An 18,899-nucleotide genomic window follows, 5' to 3' on the forward strand; every position below is an offset into this window, starting at 1 on the left:
AGATGAAGAGGCGGATGGTGCAGTGGTCTGGCCACGTGAGGGAAGTTTAATTCCCACGGGCACCTTTTTCTTATTTTTGATCTTAGCTTCAAACTCTTTTACCACCATACTATCCGGCCAAAAATCACCCGAACATATGGTCGAAAAGAGCTCGTTTGGGACAGTTATCTTGAAAGATGATATGTCCCTAGCGTAAGAGAAGTTAAATTTTTCCACTTTTATATTATCGGCTTTTGTTTTGTCTTGTATATAAGACAATACATCCGACGACGTTTAATCAGGGGAAAGTCGAAAAACAAAAATTTGTTTCTTTAGTGGAACCACCTCGAGGGGTTTTGGCGCTGCAGATTGTATTTCTGAAGCGCCAACTTGTGCCGGTAGTCCGGACTCAATGTTCCCTTGTGGTGGTAAACTAATCGAGACAGGTGGAAATGTATCCTTTATACGTTTTTTGACCTCTTCCCTTTGAGCAGCGAATCTGGAACGGTCCGGCGTAGTCGATTCCAGTATTGTGAAACGAGTAATCAGCCGTTACTCGATAAACTGGTAAATTTCCCATCAGTTGAGTGGACATCTCTTGCTTGTATCGTATGCATACAATACATTCCCTTAAATATTTCTTTAAGGAATTTTGTATGCCAAATATCCAGAACTCCCTCTGAATATAAGTTCTCAAATTGTTAATTCCGCCATGCAGAGTTTTTTTATGAGCATCCTTTGCAATTAACCAAGTCAAATGTGACTTATCCAGTATAATTGGATGTTATACATTATAGGGTATCATTGCGTTTTGCAATCGTCCACCAACTCGAAGTACGCCATCACTATTCAAAAACGGATTTAGCACCTGTATCTTACTCTTTGGGTCTAATGGTCTTTTGTTTTTGAGTAGTCTGACTTCGTGTCTAAAATCCAGCTGTTGTTGTATCTTTACCACGGCAATCTTTGCTAGCTTTAATTCTTCCACCGTAAGATGTGACGGCTGCTGTGATTTTCCTCTCAGCTTTGTTATGAAGCGTAATACATACGCCATTACTCTAAGAAGTTTGTCGATCGATGACTACTTCGATAAAAGATGGTTTTGAAGATATTCGGATTCTATCAATGTGGATACCACAACAATTTCCGATTCCTTTTGAGTTGGCCAGTGTTGTGCATGTATAGCTAGCCAATTTGGCCCTCTCCACCAAATTTCACAGATTTTAAGAGCTTGCGGTGATATCCCTCTTGAAGCCACGTCTGCTGGATTTATTTCCGAATTAACGTTCTTCCATTTGACATTGGGAATTAGTTTATTGATTTCTTCCACTTTAGTTCTGACGAACCTATCTTTGCTGCGCTTGTATTGTATCCAAGCAATAGTAATTTGCGAATCACTCCATGCATGCGTTGTGATCTTGTTGCTCCATATAGCCTGCACCTTCGCTAATAACTTTGCTAATAAATGCGCAGCACATAATTCCAACTTTGGAATTGTTTTCCTGTTTTTTATAGGATTTACTTTGCTTTTTGCTGCTAGCAAAGTAACTCTGTCGCCTACTTTTGTATACACAGCCGATGCATATGCTTTCTCTGATGCATCGCAGAATCCATGTAGCTCCATAATACCTTTGGAGCATCCAGTCCAGCGTGAAATGCTAATTTCTTCTAAACATGATAGACCTTTAGCATATTCCATCCACAAGTTAGCTAAGTTGGATTCCAATTCAACGTCCCAAGTCATCGGTAATTTCCACAGTTCCTGAATGAAACATTTGCCTTGAATCGTTACAGGTGCCAACCATCCTAGTGGGTCGAAAATTCTGGACAGCTGTGATAACACTAACCGTTTTGTTATGCGTGTTAGCATTGGGTTTTCTGCCGAAAACGTAAACGTATCCTTCTTCGGAACCCATTGAAGTCCTAAGGTTTTGATCGATTCATTCTTCTCAATGCAGATTTTCTCCGTAGCACCGTCGTCCTGAATGTCGGCTAAAGTACGTTCGTCATTTGCAACCCATTTTCGCAGATGCATGCCGGCCTTCTCCATCACTTGTCTCAATTTCCTTTGAAGTTCATAGCACTCGTTGACTGTGTCTGCACCAGTTATGAAATCATCCATATAAAAGTCTTCTCTAATTGTTTCTGCTAAGACGCTATCATCTTCGCAAAAGCGATCTGCCAACTCTCGTAGACATCGGACTGCTAAGAAAGGTGCTGCCGATGTGCCATAAGTTACGGTTGTTAACTTAAACTCACTGATCGGCAATTTTGGATCATCTCTCCATAGAATATATTGGTATTCTTGGTCTTTCTCAGCAACCTTTCAGCTACCATAACATATTGCCACTTGCGCCATTTAATTAGAATATCGAATATATCCTTTTGAATCTTAGGACCAGCTATAATAACGTCATTTAGGCTTAGTCCATTTGTCGTCTTTGCGGATGCGTCAAAAACTACTCGTAGCTTCGTTGCTAAGCTTCCAGGCCCGATGATTGCTTGATGGGGTAAATAGTATTTACCTTGGCCCGTTGTCTTTACAGATTCCATATGTCCCATCTTAAGGTATTCTTTCAAGAATTCCTTGTATGCAGCCCAGTTCTTTGGGTTTCTTTGAAACTTCTTTTCCATTTGCATAAGCCTTGCCATTGCCTGTTTGCGAGAGTCTCCCAGCTTTGCCTCTTTGTGGAATGGAATTGAAACCACAAATCTGCCTTCCTCGTTGGTGACAGTTGTTTCTTGGAATTTTCTTTCGTATTCTGCATTGTCTGTAATTGTATCATCGGCTTCATCTTCCAATTCCCAAAAGCGTTCCAGGTCCTTTAGATTTATTGTTGTAGTGTCACTTATTATTTTTTGCTTTGCTGCTCGAGTTATATTTCCGGACACAATCCATCCAAATCTGGTTTTTTGTCCCAAGATTCCATTCAAGGTTTTTATTTTCTCCATCATAATCAAGGGAAATAGATCCACACCTATCACCATGTCAATTCTGCTTGGCTCGTTGAATCGTAGATCTGCTCTCCTGTAGCCCTTCCACTCTTTGTTGATATCAATATCAAACTTTTTGCTGGGAAGGGCTCTATGGAGTGTTGGTAAAACCAATGCTTCCGTTGATGTTTTGAACTGCTTGGAATTTTTGGTTTGATCGTCAGGTGGACGCTATTTTTGGATAATTGAGTAGTCTGGAAGATACCTTCGACCTCTATAGTACTCCTTATTCTGGGAATCCTTAATATTTGTGCTGATTCCTCTGAAATCAGAGTCTTCTGGGATCCACCGCGCCCTCAACTCGTTATAACCTCCAGCTTTGTTTTTCACTAAAACAACAGCTGTAGCCAATAGTGTGTCCTGGCCTTGCTTGAGGCTATTGCTGTTGATACTGCGTTTGTTGTCTTCATGAAGAAGGCTGTTGTGTCCTTTGGAGCATCGATTGCATGTAATTTCCTTTCTGCACTCGATAGCATTATGCTTTCCAAAGCATCTAAAGCACATGCTGTTCTTTTGAGCGAATTCTTTTCTTTTTTCAATTGATTGTGCTCTGAATTTGAGACACTTTATCATATCGTGGCCATCCTTAGAGCAAAAGGCACACGATCTTACTTGCACTTTTCTTGTAGCAAGCTGAGCGGTATTTCTGGTAATGGCATTTACTGAGTTGTATTGTTGCTCAATGAACTCCAGTACGTCTTGCAAGGACTGTATAGCTCTTGCCTTTTTTACATGCTGTTCATACAGCTGTAAGGCTTCTGGCGAAAATTTCCGCAGTAGAATTTCTGCTTAAATTACGCCAGCAGAGCTTTCTATTTTTCCTTTTTCCTTTATGATGAATATGCTCTCGGTCGCAGTATCCAAAAACTTCCTTAAATTTTTCTCATCATGGGGCAGCAAGCACTCCAGTTCCATTAATTTGTTGAAGGGTTGCGAGAATATTTTTCTGCTATTCTCATAGCGTTTGCAGATAAGCTCCCACGCTGCTGTATAGCTAGCCGCTGATCCCGTTATCAAATGGCTAACCACCATTTGAGCTTCTCCTTTTAAGCAGGCTCTTAAATATCCAAGCTTCCTTGTGTTGCTGAGATTCTTCCTGCTGTCTATTAGCTCAGAGAACAGCTCGTAAAATGTTGGCCATTCCTTCGCATTTCCATTGAACGTTGGAAGGTCCACTTTTGGGAGTTCTGGCACGTTGTACTTGGAACTTTTGAACCGTTCCAACTTCATTTGAAGTACCATCTCTAGTGCGGCCACTTCAGATTGCAGAATGTCGGCCTCATCTTGATCAAAGGCAGTTCGGTCATATTTGTTTTCAAACTGTTTCAGTGTGTCCGTCACGTTGGACCAATGACTTTTCATCATTGCCAGCTGCTTGACTAGTTCAATCTCACTTGAACTATCTAAGGTTTCGTAGATTAGGCTCATCTGTTGCCTCACCCTGTCCGCTCTTCTATCCACTAGTTGAACCAGATTATCAACTGGACTGGAGCTCCGAGCTGATGCGGTATCAGATAATTTTGATCCGTTTGGTATATTTATTTCTTCAAGTGTTTCTACCTTTAATAGTGACTTCTTGTAGGCTCTGATAGCATCCATAGTTTGCATAAATATTTTATCATTAAAATATTGATGATCGCCAACTCCCAATTTTACCAGCGCATTGTTGTTAGTAGTAAATCGGACTACCATTTCTCTATTGCTGATATAGATGCCTTTTCCTTGATGGCTTGCAGTTTTTTGTTCTGCAGCTCTCCTTGTTCTTGCATCAATTTCACAGATCTTTCCGACAACATCTTGGGAAAACAATCACTGTGACTTTTTTGTGCTTACTGCTTGTATTCTTTGGCATGATCCGTTGGAGGATTTTTTGATTGGTCGCCCAGTTGACCTAGCTGTGCCTCGACTCACAGCTGATTGATCAGTCAAGAAAAAGCAAGAAAACAATGTTTCACCTTATAGTCCTAGTACTTTAAGGCGTGGTCTTTTATTCTGTGTTTCTTACCACTGGTAGGGGAAGCAACAGAATCCGGCTCGAAGGACCAAAATGTTCACACTATAAACTTGTGCGTACACTTAATGAGTTCAATTCGAATGTTTGAATCTAACTGACTCGCTGCTGCGAGGGCTTCGCCTTTTATTATAATTCGCATTATTATATATAATGCAGCGCTTGTAAGACGCCGCAGTCTGCGTTGGTAAATGCAGCTGAGTTTTATTCTTAAATCTATGTTTGAGGCCTATGACCGCGCTAATCACCTCACGCGTGGTCATATCTCTTGACACTTCGGCAATGGGCCGCTGCAATCGTACTTATCTGTAGTTGCCACTTATGCTGTCCTGTGACATGTTTATTGCAGCCCGTAAATAGAACATATTTATAGTTTGCCTACTTATCTTGTCTAAAAACATATTTAGACATTCTTCATAAGTATTTTTGCATTTAGTTAAGTTAATAGATAAGTAATGATATTCGTGGTTTATCGGTAAATCTATTGATCCGGTTTGAAAGATTAGGCAGCCGTTTTTGGTCTGGATAGGAGTTACTTCTAGGTATTGTGTGTTAATTGTCGATAGGAGGCATAACATGAGTATCATTCTCGGGAGTAGGCCTGGAATTATCGTTATTATATTTACTTTTATTAATTTTCTTTTTAAACTTGTATTTATAGTGTATTATCTTTCTACCTCTATTTGTTTTTTCGAAATGTTTATTATCTATTTGTCTTAAATATCCTGTCTTTTTGAATGGGTTAGTCGTTTTTGATCTAACTAGAGGGGATTTTTTTAAGTTTGTGTGTATGTTAAAGTCGTGTCTGTTTTCATTGAGTTTGTCTATTAGTTTACTACGGGTTTTCATAGTTTTTGTGAAACTGTCGGGACTTATGATTTGAATATACGCATTTTGAAATATTTGAAAGTCGATCTCATTAGGGAAGTATTCTTTAATTAGATATTTAGCAATGGTATCAGTCAGTTTCCTTTATGATGAATATGCTCTCGGTCGCAGTATCCAAAAACTTCCTTAAATTTTTCTCATCATGGGGCAGCAAGCACTCCAGTTCCATTAATTTGTTGAAGGGTTGGGAGAATATTTTTCTGCTATTCTCATAGCGTTTGCAGATAAGCTCCCACGCTGCTGTATAGCTAGCCGCTGATCCCGTTATCAAATGGCTAACCACCATTTGAGCTTCTCCTTTTAAGCAGGCTCTTAAATATCCAAGCTTCCTTGTGTTGCTGAGATTCTTCCTGCTGTCTATTAGCTCAGAGAACAGCTCGTAAAATGTTGGCCATTCCTTCGCATTTCCATTGAACGTTGGAAGGTCCACTTTTGGGAGTTCTGGCACGTTGTACTTGGAACTTTTGAACCGTTCCAACTTCATTTGAAGTACCATCTCTAGTGCGGCCACTTCAGATTGCAGAATGTCGGCCTCATCTTGATCAAAGGCAGTTCGGTCATATTTGTTTTCAAGCTGTTTCAGTGTGTCCGTCACGTTGGACCAATGACTTTTCATCATTGCCAGCTGCTTGACTAGTTCAATCTCACTTGAACTATCTAAGGTTTCGTAGATTAGGCTCATCTGTTGCCTCACCCTGTCCGCTCTTCTATCCACTAGTTGAACCAGATTATCAACTGGACTGGAGCTCCGAGCTGATGCGGTATCAGATAATTTTGATCCGCTTGGTATATTTATTTCTTCAAGTGTTTCTACCTTTAATAGTGACTTCTTGTAGGCTCTGATAGCATCCATAGTTTGCATAAATATTTTATCATTAAAATATTGATGATCGCCAACTCCCAATTTTACCAGCGCATTGTTGTTAGTAGTAAATCGGACTACCATTTCTCTATTGCTGATATAGATGCCTTTTCCTTGATGGCTTGCAGTATTTTGTTCTGCAGCTCTCCTTGTTCTTGCATCAATTTCACAGATCTTTCCGACAACATCTTGGGAAAACAATCACTGTGACTTTTTTGTGCTTACTGCTTGTATTCTTTGGCATGATCCGTTGGAGGATTTTTTGATTGGTCGCCCAGTTGACCTAGCTGTGCCTCGACTCACAGCTGATTGATCAGTCAAGAAAAAGCAAGAAAACAATGTTTCACCTTATAGTCCTAGTACTTTAAGGCGTGGTCTTTTATTCTGTGTTTCTTACCACTGGTAGGGGAAGCAACAGAGTCCGGCTCGAAGGACCAAAATGTTCACACTATAAACTTGTGCGTACACTTAATGAGTTCAATTCGAATGTTTGAATCTAACTGACTCGCTGCTGCGAGGGCTTCGCCTTTTATTATTATTCGCATTATTATATATAATGCAGCGCTTGTAAGACGCCGCAGTCTGCGTTGGTAAATGCAGCTGAGTTTTATTCTTAAATCTATGTTTGAGGCCTATGACCGCGCTAATCACCTCACGCGTGGTCATATCTCTTGACACTTCGGCAATGGGCCGCTGCAATCGTACTTATCTGTAGTTGCCACTTATGCTGTCCTGTGACATGTTTATTGCAGCCCGTAAATAGAACATATTTATAGTTTGCCTACTTATCTTGTCTAAAAACATATTTAGACATTCTTCATAAGTATTTTTGCATTTAGTTAAGTTAATAGATAAGTAATGATATTCGTGGTTTATCGGTAAATCTATTGATCCGGTTTGAAAGATTAGGCAGCCGTTTTTGGTCTGGATAGGAGTTACTTCTAGGTATTGTGTGTTAATTGTCGATAGGAGGCATAACATGAGTATCATTCTCGGGAGTAGGCCTGGAATTATCGTTATTATATTTACTTTTATTAATTTTCTTTTTAAACTTGTATTTATAGTGTATTATCTTTCTACCTCTATTTGTTTCTTCGAAATGTTTATTATCTATTTGTCTTAAATATCCTGTCTTTTTGAATGGGTTAGTCGTTTTTGATCTAACTAGAGGGGATTTTTTTAAGTTTGTGTGTATGTTAAAGTCGTGTCTGTTTTCATTGAGTTTGTCTATTAGTTTACTACGGGTTTTCATAGTTTTAGTGAAACTGTCGGGACTTATGATTTGAATATACGCATTTTGAAATATTTGAAAGTCGATCTCATTAGGGAAGTATTCTTTAATTAGATATTTAGCAATGGTATCAGTCATTTCTTTATAACTAATTTTTTTTTTTCGTTCTCATTTTCTGTTCGAACATGTTCTGTTCGAACATGTTCTGTTCGGACATTTATCGTTCGAACATGTTCTGTTCGAACATGTGCTGTTCGAACATGCTCTGTTCGAACATATGCTGTTCGAACATGTGCTGTTCGAACATGCTCTGTTCGAACATGTTCTGTTCGAACATGTTCTGTTCGATCATGTTCTGTTCGAACATGTTCTGTTCGAACATGTTCTGTTCGAAGATGTTCTGTTTAAACATTTTCTGTTCGAACATGTTCTGTTCGAACATGTTCTGCTCGATCATGTTCTGTTCGAAAATGTTCTCTTCGAACATGTTCTGTTCGAACATGTTCTCTTCGAACATGTTCTGTTCGAACATGTTCTGTTCGAACATGTTCTGTTCGAACATGTTCTGTGCGAACATGTTCTGTTCGAACATGTTCTGTTCAAACATGTTTTGTTCGAACATGTTCTCTTCGAACACGTTCTGTTCGAACATGTTCTGTTCTAGTTTTATGGAAATATTTTATTATTTGGACGTCGTCAAAATTGTCTTCTATGAATTCGAATTGTCTGTTATAATAATTAAGAGGTCTATCTGTTATTGAAATGTGATTTTGGTTGTCTTCTTGTGCTCTTTGCATAGTAGCTGCTGTGGGAAGGGAAGCTGGGTCATCGTCTCCTAGGAAGTTTTCTTGAATTTGAACTCTAGATAGAGCGTCAGCTACATGATTTTCTTTACCGGGTAGATAATGAATATTATAATCGTATAACCATACAAGTGGCCTATGATCGCTTAATGTGTCGAACTTTCTACCGAATAGGTAGGACCTGAAACATTTTGTTGCCCATACTAAAGCTAATAGTTCTTTTTCTATTACCGAATAGTTATGTTCGTGTTCGTTTAAAGTTCTGCTTGCATAGCAGATGGGTTTATGCTCTTGGGATAATACAACACCTATGGCTATACTTGCGTCTGTGTTTTTGTCCAGAGCAGCACCTTTTACTCAACCTAAAGACACATATCATCATACATTTAAGGTGACAATCGTCATAGGTCCGTAATAAAAAAACGAATCATTGTTTTCGCAAGCCAAACTTTCTGAGGCTTAATAATTTTATAACTAGCTTTAAATTTTTACACCGCAATTTAATTATATTGTAACTTTTGCTTTCCTATTTACTATCGTCATTACGTCAATCTCTGACAAAACTCATTGGTTTAATAGATGGCACACCTAAAATATGTAGGTCCAGACTTCATACAAAATTTCAAAATATATATAATCTATATATTTGTAAGCATGCCAATTTTGAACACAGTTAAACCAAAGACTCTAGAATAACAAGATGCGTAACTTAACCATACGTAACCATACGATTTTTTGGCACACGATTTTTGTTGGGGTGGCCCTTCGAATTTTAGTTCAAGATTGTAACGTGTAAGAAAATAAAGGGATGCAAGACGAGAGTACCTGTACTTGCTGGTGCACGCTTTAGAGGCCGCCTCTATCTCATGACGTTGGGTGTGGTGGTCTTGCTTGTACAGATACCTTTTCGCTACATACATTAATGAATAAGATCAAGAGTTGAGCGTGCTTACAACAACAGACTAGAGGATCTAGTATCCAAATTTGGAGGAAGCAAATTAATATACTCGGAAGGAGGCAGTTATAGAAGAGGAGGAAAAGTTTTAGAATTCGTCGCCTGCGAAACACCGATTGCCCTACCCTAACTATGACCACTTTCCTTAAGAGCATGGCTCTAGTGACCCCTTTGTTACCCTACGTCCGGAGAAACATCAGCCGAGTCAGTATTTAAGTTTTTAGAAACTCATATCTTTTGTATTCATGGTTGATTAATAATTAATGAAAACCTAGCTTATAAGTACATAATAAAGTAAGTAAGTACATAACTAAATACCAACAAAAGTAAGTCGAGGAAATATAAGGCAAAGGGTTTTTGTTTTTTTTTTCTTTTTGTTGTGAATTCATCTATTAAATAATTTTCCCCTTATTCGGTTTTCAGTGTAGTTCTCTCTCTATATTCTTGTTCCTTGAATTATTAATTTTATATTAAACGAAAAATAAAGAAAAACTGTGATGGTGCGTTGCAAGTAAATTCGCCACTCTATTAGGAACAAATATTTGAATATTCATTCAACTTCTTCCTTTTCCTTTAAAACATTTCGAAAGCAAAGTTCAAAAATAAATGTAAAAAAATTCTCAAATCTATTTATTTTTACTATTTAGCTTCCATGATTTTTTTTCTGTGTGTGAGAGTCCCGACTTGATTAGTCGGCTTAATTTCTCGGTTCCAAGTAGATTCGTTAGTAACTATATACCACTTATCTTAAATCATTGTAGATCTAACTATAAGTAGCATGACCCTTACAGAGTATTATGTTCTGACTATAATAGACTTTATCCTATTATTTGTTATCTTGACTCTCTGCCGCTCTTAAAGCAATCAATTTTAACTTTTTTAGTACATAATTAGATCCTACTAACAATAATATTTATCAGAGTTATGTTATTATTTAGTTACATTATTTATTACTTTATGTTCAACGGGATACAACCCTTGGTTATCGCAAAAAGAGTGAGTTTGAGCTGATCGTGATTTCTGCCGATGGCTATCAAAATGAATGAAGAAAATGCATATTCAATCGGGTGCAAGGATAAATTCACTATATAATATCTCGGCCTTAAAATTACCTAAGAATATTTAGTATTACAAGAAAAAAACTATAACTAACGATAGTGCATCTAGGTTGCTAAAGTAATAGATAGATCGTAAATGGATATCTTTTAAATTATAGAAATTAACAGAGGATTTTATCATCGCCTCCATGGTATACCAAATACAAAAAGGTTATGGGATTTTAATATATGTAGTGTTGTCATCCGGTCTGGACATCTTATCAGTGAGGTTTTAATAAACTCTTGGAATACTCTAAGAACAAAAATTTCCCTTGCTGCAGTTATTAACGTTACCGTGACCAAGTTTCACAAGACTTGGTTGGGAAAACCGCGTGTCATCAGGTTAATGGCCAGCTTGGAATCTAAGCTGTCTCTCGTTTCAACCCCGTTTTAAGGCAAACTGAGAACGTTCAGTTGGAGTGGTGGCTATGATGATAGGTTCACTTGCATTTTTGCGAATCCCTCGTCGAAAGATCTTTTGTTGTGTGGACAGTGTGCTTTAAAGCATGTAGCTTTACGATACAGAGAGTGTAGATCAAAGACATGGAGCTACAGTCAGCGGCAAAAGAGACAATACAACAAGACTTTGGGAGCCGCGCATTTAATTATTGCGCTGGTTAGTGAAAAATTATGGCGCACTTCCTTGGATTGTTTCTAATCTCCTTCCATAGTTGAGTAAGGTGTTTTCTCCTGCGCTGCGCTGGATACACGCGAGCTGTTTCGCAATTGGGTCTATTTAGCTCTCCCTTATGGTTTGGCAGTCCGTTTTTCTATGTTAGTGGCTTCGACGAAAATAGTGCAGCTCTACATGGAGTCTGGAGAGGGAGTCTCTCCATGCCGGATGCACTTGCTGTACCGGAGTTGTTACCAAGGTGCCAAATCTGAAGAGCAAACACGAGAGCAAACATTGTTTTTGAAAGGCACTTGATTATGTTTACCATGGTACAGGCACCTTATGGGATCGATGCTCTGTTTTCGTAGTCTCCTTTTCGCCTAAGCTCTCGGTTATTAACAGGAATTTAGGATTGCGGAAAGACCCTGCTGATTTATGTAGGTCAGCTTTTAGTATTGTTATAATATGACGCTAAGCATCTTATGCGTAGCTCATCAATTGTTATAGCTGAAGCGCACGTGGAGAAAAAAAATTGTGATACCTAACTGACATTCTCTGTAGGTAAATGAAAACCACATCAATGCTTTAACCTTTTCACGTGAATCTGATCTATACTCGATTTCCGAGTAAGCCGCGTGGTTTGTTTGACAATCAGCTGATAACGCTTAACAGCGCGATAAAAATGAGAATTAAATGTGCTACTTAAATAAAATTTCAATCCTTACAAACTGATGTGACTTGCTTCTGTTTTCTCCAAGCGGCTTTAACCTTCATTGCATGACGTTACTCTTGCGTAAGCCTTCTATGTATTTGTGCGGTTTGGCAGAAACTAGAAGCCAAAATTAGTGAGGATAACTTTATTCGAAAATATAAAAAATATAATTTTGTTATATTTATGTAATTTCAAATCAAATTTAAGTAAATTATAAAGTTCCTTCGAGGGATATCTATCTTTCGACGATTGACACGATTTGTGAGTGTTAATAAAAAGATAAATACCATAAATAGTTTTGTCATGGAAATTAACAAAAGCCTAAAGAAATTAGAAGATAAATTATGCTAAACGTTAAACCTGAATTGAAAATGGCAAGGTATTAAAAAAGGCACTATCGCTACTTAAAATTAAAATTAAATTATTGAAATTTATGAATCAACATGACATGAAATCAATTAACATAGCCAATCAAATGAATTGAATTTAAGTAACGTAAGTAAGTAAGTAAGGAGAAAATTCAGTCTGAAGAGAAAGGACGAAAAGCAGAACAAGGTTAACGATCTAGTTGCGATCAGACGTACTTATGATTCATAAATTAAACCGACACTATGGAGAAGTGAGTTAGTAAAGCAGATTATTATTACATAGTTGGTGAAAAAACGGTGTTTTTTTGACTATCACCAATTAGAATATTATACCAGTTACTCGTAGAGTAACAAACGCAATTTTTTGATCCATGTTGTCACGCCCACAAACCGCCCAAAACTGCCACGGCCACATTTTTCAAAAATGTTTTAATATTTTTAACTTTTAAACTTTTTGCCAGGAACATTTGAAAACTTTAACTGCTCGACTCCAAATGTTTTATAAAATTAATCTGTTGATCCATTTTTAGAACATGAGTACTAATGCACAAGACATGGGCGTGAGCGAGGACTCCGATTTCAAAAATGTTTACATTGATGGAACTGAAACTCGTATTATTTTAAATTTCTGTGAAAAATTCAATTGTACAATCCAAATTGATTCATGTAAGTACTAACTATATTAATTTTAAATTAATTATTTAATTCCCTTTTCAATTAAATTCCCCTAATTATTAAAAAGTAGGCATCAACCTAAGGTGTTGCATGTTGTGTCTATGTTTCTATCATTTCTATGTTTGCGAGGCAGAATGGCTAGTAACGATACTGGTGCACATAGACAAAATATATCAATTTGGCGTTGCCTTCAGCGAATTAAGCAGGAACTAGGGCTGAATGCGCTATTTTAGAATCTCATTTCGAACTGACGATATCAGAGTCCCGAGAATGCCAAAAAACATCTCCCCCATAAATTACTTTAAATTTCTTCAAAATTCAGTTCTTCGAGCTCGTTAAAAATTGTTCTAGCTGTTTGTTGCAGCACATCGATCAGTATAAACGGACTCGTCAAAAAAAATTGAGAAGGAATCCGGTAATCGTCCCACTCTATTATAAATAAAAAGACGTTTAGTATGAAGTGATTTCGAACGACTGTTTTATTGGTTTCAGCTGCTGGCTGAACATTAAAAAATGTTGAGTTCATCTATTTATTCGTGACCCAGTGCCGACTTTATTTCCGTATCTGTGATAGCCTGACATGATCTCTATGTACTGGCGGGAACGGGAAAACTTTCGGCTTGTTGAATTTGATGATATGTATGTATTGAGTTATCAATAATTTGACTGCTATTGTCTGCCGAGCGCAAATGTGGTCCCAAAAAGAAGAAATAAAAGTAAAGATATCCGACTGGATTAAATCAAAAACCTTTGGGATGACCCTTTTTCAACTGCATAATTGTATCTTAAGCAGTTTTAATGATTTGTTTTTTTTTTTCATGTTTTGCTTATTTATTGAAACTTCCCTTTTACTTAAGAGTTTTCAAAGTTTTTAAATCTTTTTCTAAACTAACTAAATATCATTTTATGACATGATTCGTGCTGTGTGGCCTAACAAATTTAACGCTGGGCTGGTTGGTCGTTCCGATGCAGTCGGCTTTGGCTGCATACTCGAATAAGTTTTCTTGCAAGAGGATTTGAATGTGAGGCTAGTTTTTCATTGCATTTTACTTTCTTCTCTGCTATTGTCTCAATGACAAGTTTTATTTATAAGTCTATGTGTATATTCTCGTTCCGAAGATACCACGGAGCTCCAGTAATGATTCTCAGAATCCTAGACTGTGTTCGCTGTACTATGTCGATGTTGCTTCTCGATGCGTTGCCCCACAGCTCGGAGCCATAGGTCCATATGGGTTTTATAACGGAGTTATATAAATGGACTTTGTACTCCAAGCTTAGGGGAGAGCGAACGTTTATAAGCCAGTGTACATCCCTTGCTTTTAGCCTGAGGTGCGTCGTCTTGGCCTCTATGTGTTTCCGCCAGGTGAGCTGTTTGTCCAGATGAATAACTAAGTATGTTACGTTATCGGCTTGTGGGATGCGCGTTTGGGTCATTACCAAGGGTAATTTACATTACCAAAATTACCATTTGTTTAGGGTAAATGTTACCTGTTTGCACTTTTCTTCATTTACTCGTATGCGCCAATCTGCAAGCCAATGTTCTACACAAGTTAGATGGCGTGCTAGTTGCATCGTAGTTTTATTGGGCATCTGGATCGACTTAGTATTGCAGTGTCATCAGCGAATTTGGATATCGTTAGCTGGTAGTTTGTTGGTATGCCCGCCGTTTGAAGGGGGTATAGAATTGGGCCCAGAACACTTTATTGAGGCACTCCGGCTTCTATAGTACAATCGCTTGAAGTGCTTGAACTGCATCTGACCGCGAACACTCTTTTATATAGGTAAGACTTTAGAAGCTTATGTATGTTTTGAGGCAGCAGTTTGATTATTTTAAACATAAGTCCATGCAGCCATACTCTATCGAATGCTTTTCCAACGTCTAAGAAGAGAGCTGTGCAATATTCACGGTGTTCAAAGGCAGTGCGAGTTTCTGTTGTCATGCGGTTAACCTGTTCAATGGCTCCATGTTTTGCCCGAAAACCAAATTGGTAAGCTTATTGGCCTGTATGATGGTGGCTGTGTTTTGTCTTTCCCAGGCTTAGGGATCATAATAATAATTGATTTCTTCCACTTTTGAGGAAAGTATCCAATTTTAGTAATTGCGGTGAACAGCAAGCAGATTCGTAGAACTGCACACATTGGGAGCTCGATGATCATTTTCAGGGTTATTAAGTCGTAGCCAGGCGATTTTCCAGTCTTTAGTTGCTCTTTAATGACTTTCGCTTTCTCTCGCTTGGCCGAAATTCTACAGGATCTTATGGTGCTAAGTCAGATGAAGTTAAAGGCGGGAGAGTAAATGAGTTAGTGGCTGGGTTTGGTTGAAATATTTTTTAAAGATGATCAGCGAAGACTCTTGCTCTGACCAGTTTCCGGTAGAGTTACGGAGAGGTACAACCGTTTCTGTTGGTGCCTGTAGGTTCCTGTGGTCTTTCCACAACGAGTTCTTTGTGCCTGTGGGAGTGAGATTCTCGATGTACTCGATGTTCTCGAGTTGTGCGTCCGCTTCTTCTTTCTTAAGGGCTTTGGTAAGTCTGCGAAAAGCTGCTTTAAATTTACTCTTTGCGTCAGGTGATCTGTGCTCCTGCCGCTCCCTTCGATGTCGACGTTTTTCAAGCACAAGCAGTTCAATATCTCTACTTATCTTGTTAAACTTTATACTGCATACATGGTTGTTTTGTGGAGTTGACGCTTTTGCTGCTGCGACAAGTATTGATTCTATATCACCAGCAAACTGATCAATGTCTTGCTCGGTGTCCAGGGGGCTAGAAATGCTGGTATGGGAAAAAAAATATTTTTTGTACTTCGCTCGATGTGTTGTAGCTGATACAAAAGACGAAAGAGCACCGGACAGTGATCAGATGAGAGTTCTGAAAGTGCTTCATCTGTAATCATTGATTGGGATATCCTTTTTGTGATGGCAAAGTCAATCAAATCTGGAAGCTTCCTGGGATCTGCTGGCCAGTATGTAAGCGCTCCCGGGGAAACATAGTTAAGTTTGTCTTGCGGAGGTTTATAGAGGTAAATTGTAAGCAGTCTTCTTGAAAATTACCAAGAAAGTGGTCCATGGGCCTTGCCATCCGGCTGATTCGTTAAGTTAAATGTATATCCTGGTATTTGGAAGTTGTACTTTTCGGTAAGGTGAGTCTCTGAGAGTAGCATAACGTCAATGTTTCTGTCGGCTAAGAACTGAGCAAGTTCTAGCTTTTGCCGCGAAACGACATTAGCGTTCCAGGTAGCTATTATTAAGGAAGTCATAATCCTGTTTTAGAAGAAACGAGCATTTGAATAAGGAAAGAAATTTGAGTGAGAAATATAATGACATTCTCGTGACTCTTAAATCATCGATTCGGGGGAGATTTCAAAGCGTTAATCGCAACTAAACTACCCCTTAATCAGCACCGTTCACTCCGACATAGGGCACCGACGCTGCCCCCTCTTTAGATTCCAAAACTCGCTGGAGGCTGAATTTCTATTCTATGTTTACAACGTTAATAGATAGCTATCCTGACCTCAGAAACATAGAAAAGGTGCAGCATTTACGATCATGTCTGACGAACTCTGCCCTAGAACCATTCGCTATGCTCTAGCATTGGTTTTTCTTTCAAAAAAGATTTGAATATCGTCGTTTAGTATTCCAGGCAGTCAGGTGGGATGTAATAGAACACCCTTCTTGCCCCAAGCCTCAACCCTGCGACGCCAAATTCGTGTCGTTTTAGCTGTGCAAAAAAAATTGACTTTGTGCGTCAACACACCCACATCATTGCTATTGTGTGTGCTGTTTGGTTGCCGGTGCAAATACAGCGCTTGTAATACTGTTCCATTGTGCATGCATTTTACATTTTCCGGTTCAAAATTCAGTGCTTGAATTATTAAAATAAATCAAAATGTCAAACAAGGACAGAGTCAGTTTGCCAGCTGACAGAGTAACATTTTTAAAGCGCTAGGAAAATTCCGCATTTGTCGACTCTAAAAAAATTGCTGCAGGCTTAACCACCGAATCGGTCACTTGCCTTAATGATGATGGTCTGCATCATGATTCCCTGGAGGAACTGGACTTCAATCAAATGGGAAGCGAATTGCGTGACCAGTTCAAAGAAAAACTGAGTGGTCTTCTGGTTCTCTATTTAGACGACCGAATGTGCCTAACCTGAAGCTACCAACCTTTAGTTTAAATTATACTAATACACAGATTTTATGTCGATGTTTTCCACTGTCATCGATAAAAACCCAATACTGGCTGACATGGAGAAGTTTCAACACCTCAAGTCTTGCCTAAGAGGTCCCGCTTTGGATGCCGTTGGTGCTTTAGAGGTTGGTGCAAATTACCCGGCCGTCCCGGGATTTGTTGGATAAGCGCTACAACAATAACCGGCTTAGTCTGACGAGTCTCACATTTCGGCGATCATGAACCTATCAAGGGTAGAAGGTTCATATTCTGTAAAGCTGCGTGAACGGTCCGACCAAATTAATTTGCGTTTAGGTGCACTTCACAACATGGGCACCTCTGTGGAAATATCCGAGTGTATTCTCATTCACTGTCTTCTCCAAAAGGTCGACCGTGAAGCCCAGCTATTAAACCACTGAAAGGTTTCCAAAATTCAATGAATTTGTTAAGTTCTTTGAGACAAAATGCCAGAAGGTTGAAAACATCGAACGTACCAATGTTGTACTTGGAATCATGCCACAGGTTGTAAAACCTAGGAAAGCCATCCACGACTATAGAAATTTATTTGTCGCCACTACCCCAGTCGCTTGCTGCCCTGTCTGCAATGCTGTAGACCACATAATTTTTGATTGCCCACAATTCAGAAAACTGTCGCCTCAAGATCGCTTACAGGAGGCAAAAAGGTTGGCTTTATGCCAAAACTGCCTTAAAGGTGGACATCACCTACGACATTGTAATTGTAAGCACAACAAATTGCTACATTTTTGCTCAAGGCCTTCGTCATCTCGCTCGCAGCCTGCTCAATCTCAGCTGCTTCCTAAGCTCATTCCAACGGATTGCAAGTAGTTGCACAGGAATCATCACCTGGTAAATCTTCTTCCTTAGTGGCTAAAAATCTCGGAGCAGACTTTGTGTTGTTGGCCACTGCCGTCATCAATATTCAAAATAAATCAGGGTCTTGGGTTCCTTGTCGCGTCATGCTTGACTGCGGCTGGCAACTACACAAAATCACCTCTCGTCTGGCACACACTTTGAAATTGCCCAAGTACAAGTCTGCAGCTACAGTTTCTGGAATCGGTGAAGCCAGATTTAGATCAGATGAATGTATGGTAAATATTAATCTCAAATCTCAAACTTTAGATTTCGTTGCCAACATCGCAGCTTTGGTAGCTTCTACTATCACGGACGAGCAGCACAACCTAACTGTAAATTCTGAAGACTGGAAAATATCAGCTAATCTTCGCTTGGCCGATCCCCAATTCTTCAGGCCCCAAAAAATTGACTTGCTGATAGGCGCTAGTCTTTTCTTTGATCTGCTGTGTGTAGGCCAAATAAAATTGGCCGATAGACTTCCCATTCTCCAAGTAACTCGTTTTGGATGGATTGTCACTGGTGGTGGCTCCAACCCTAACAAGGGTTCATCATTGGCCGTTAAATCAAATGCGCCTCAAATGCCTAATGATGGCATTCGTCTGAAGGAACTGGTGCTCAAATTTTGGGAGACAGAAACCATTGCTGAATCCGTCTCTAACCGCACAAAGGAAGA

The 18,899-nt window shown here is 39.0% G+C and overlaps 1 protein-coding gene across 5 annotated transcripts in view; it reads left to right on the forward strand.

Moving 5' to 3' along the window:
• The window catches only part of LOC117136320, a 64,894-nt gene that overhangs the window by 33,189 nt on the left and 12,806 nt on the right, over nt 1-18,899 (forward strand). For all 5 annotated transcript variants that reach the window (XM_033297173.1, XM_033297170.1, XM_033297172.1 and 2 more), the window contains one exon: nt 13,044-13,179. In XM_033297173.1, the coding sequence (XP_033153064.1) occupies nt 13,044-13,179 (136 nt within the window). The remainder of the gene's footprint in view (nt 1-13,043; nt 13,180-18,899) is intronic.

Source organism: Drosophila mauritiana, chromosome 2R (assembly GCF_004382145.1).
Source record: "Drosophila mauritiana strain mau12 chromosome 2R, ASM438214v1, whole genome shotgun sequence".
Classification (NCBI taxonomy): domain Eukaryota; kingdom Metazoa; phylum Arthropoda; class Insecta; order Diptera; family Drosophilidae; genus Drosophila; species Drosophila mauritiana.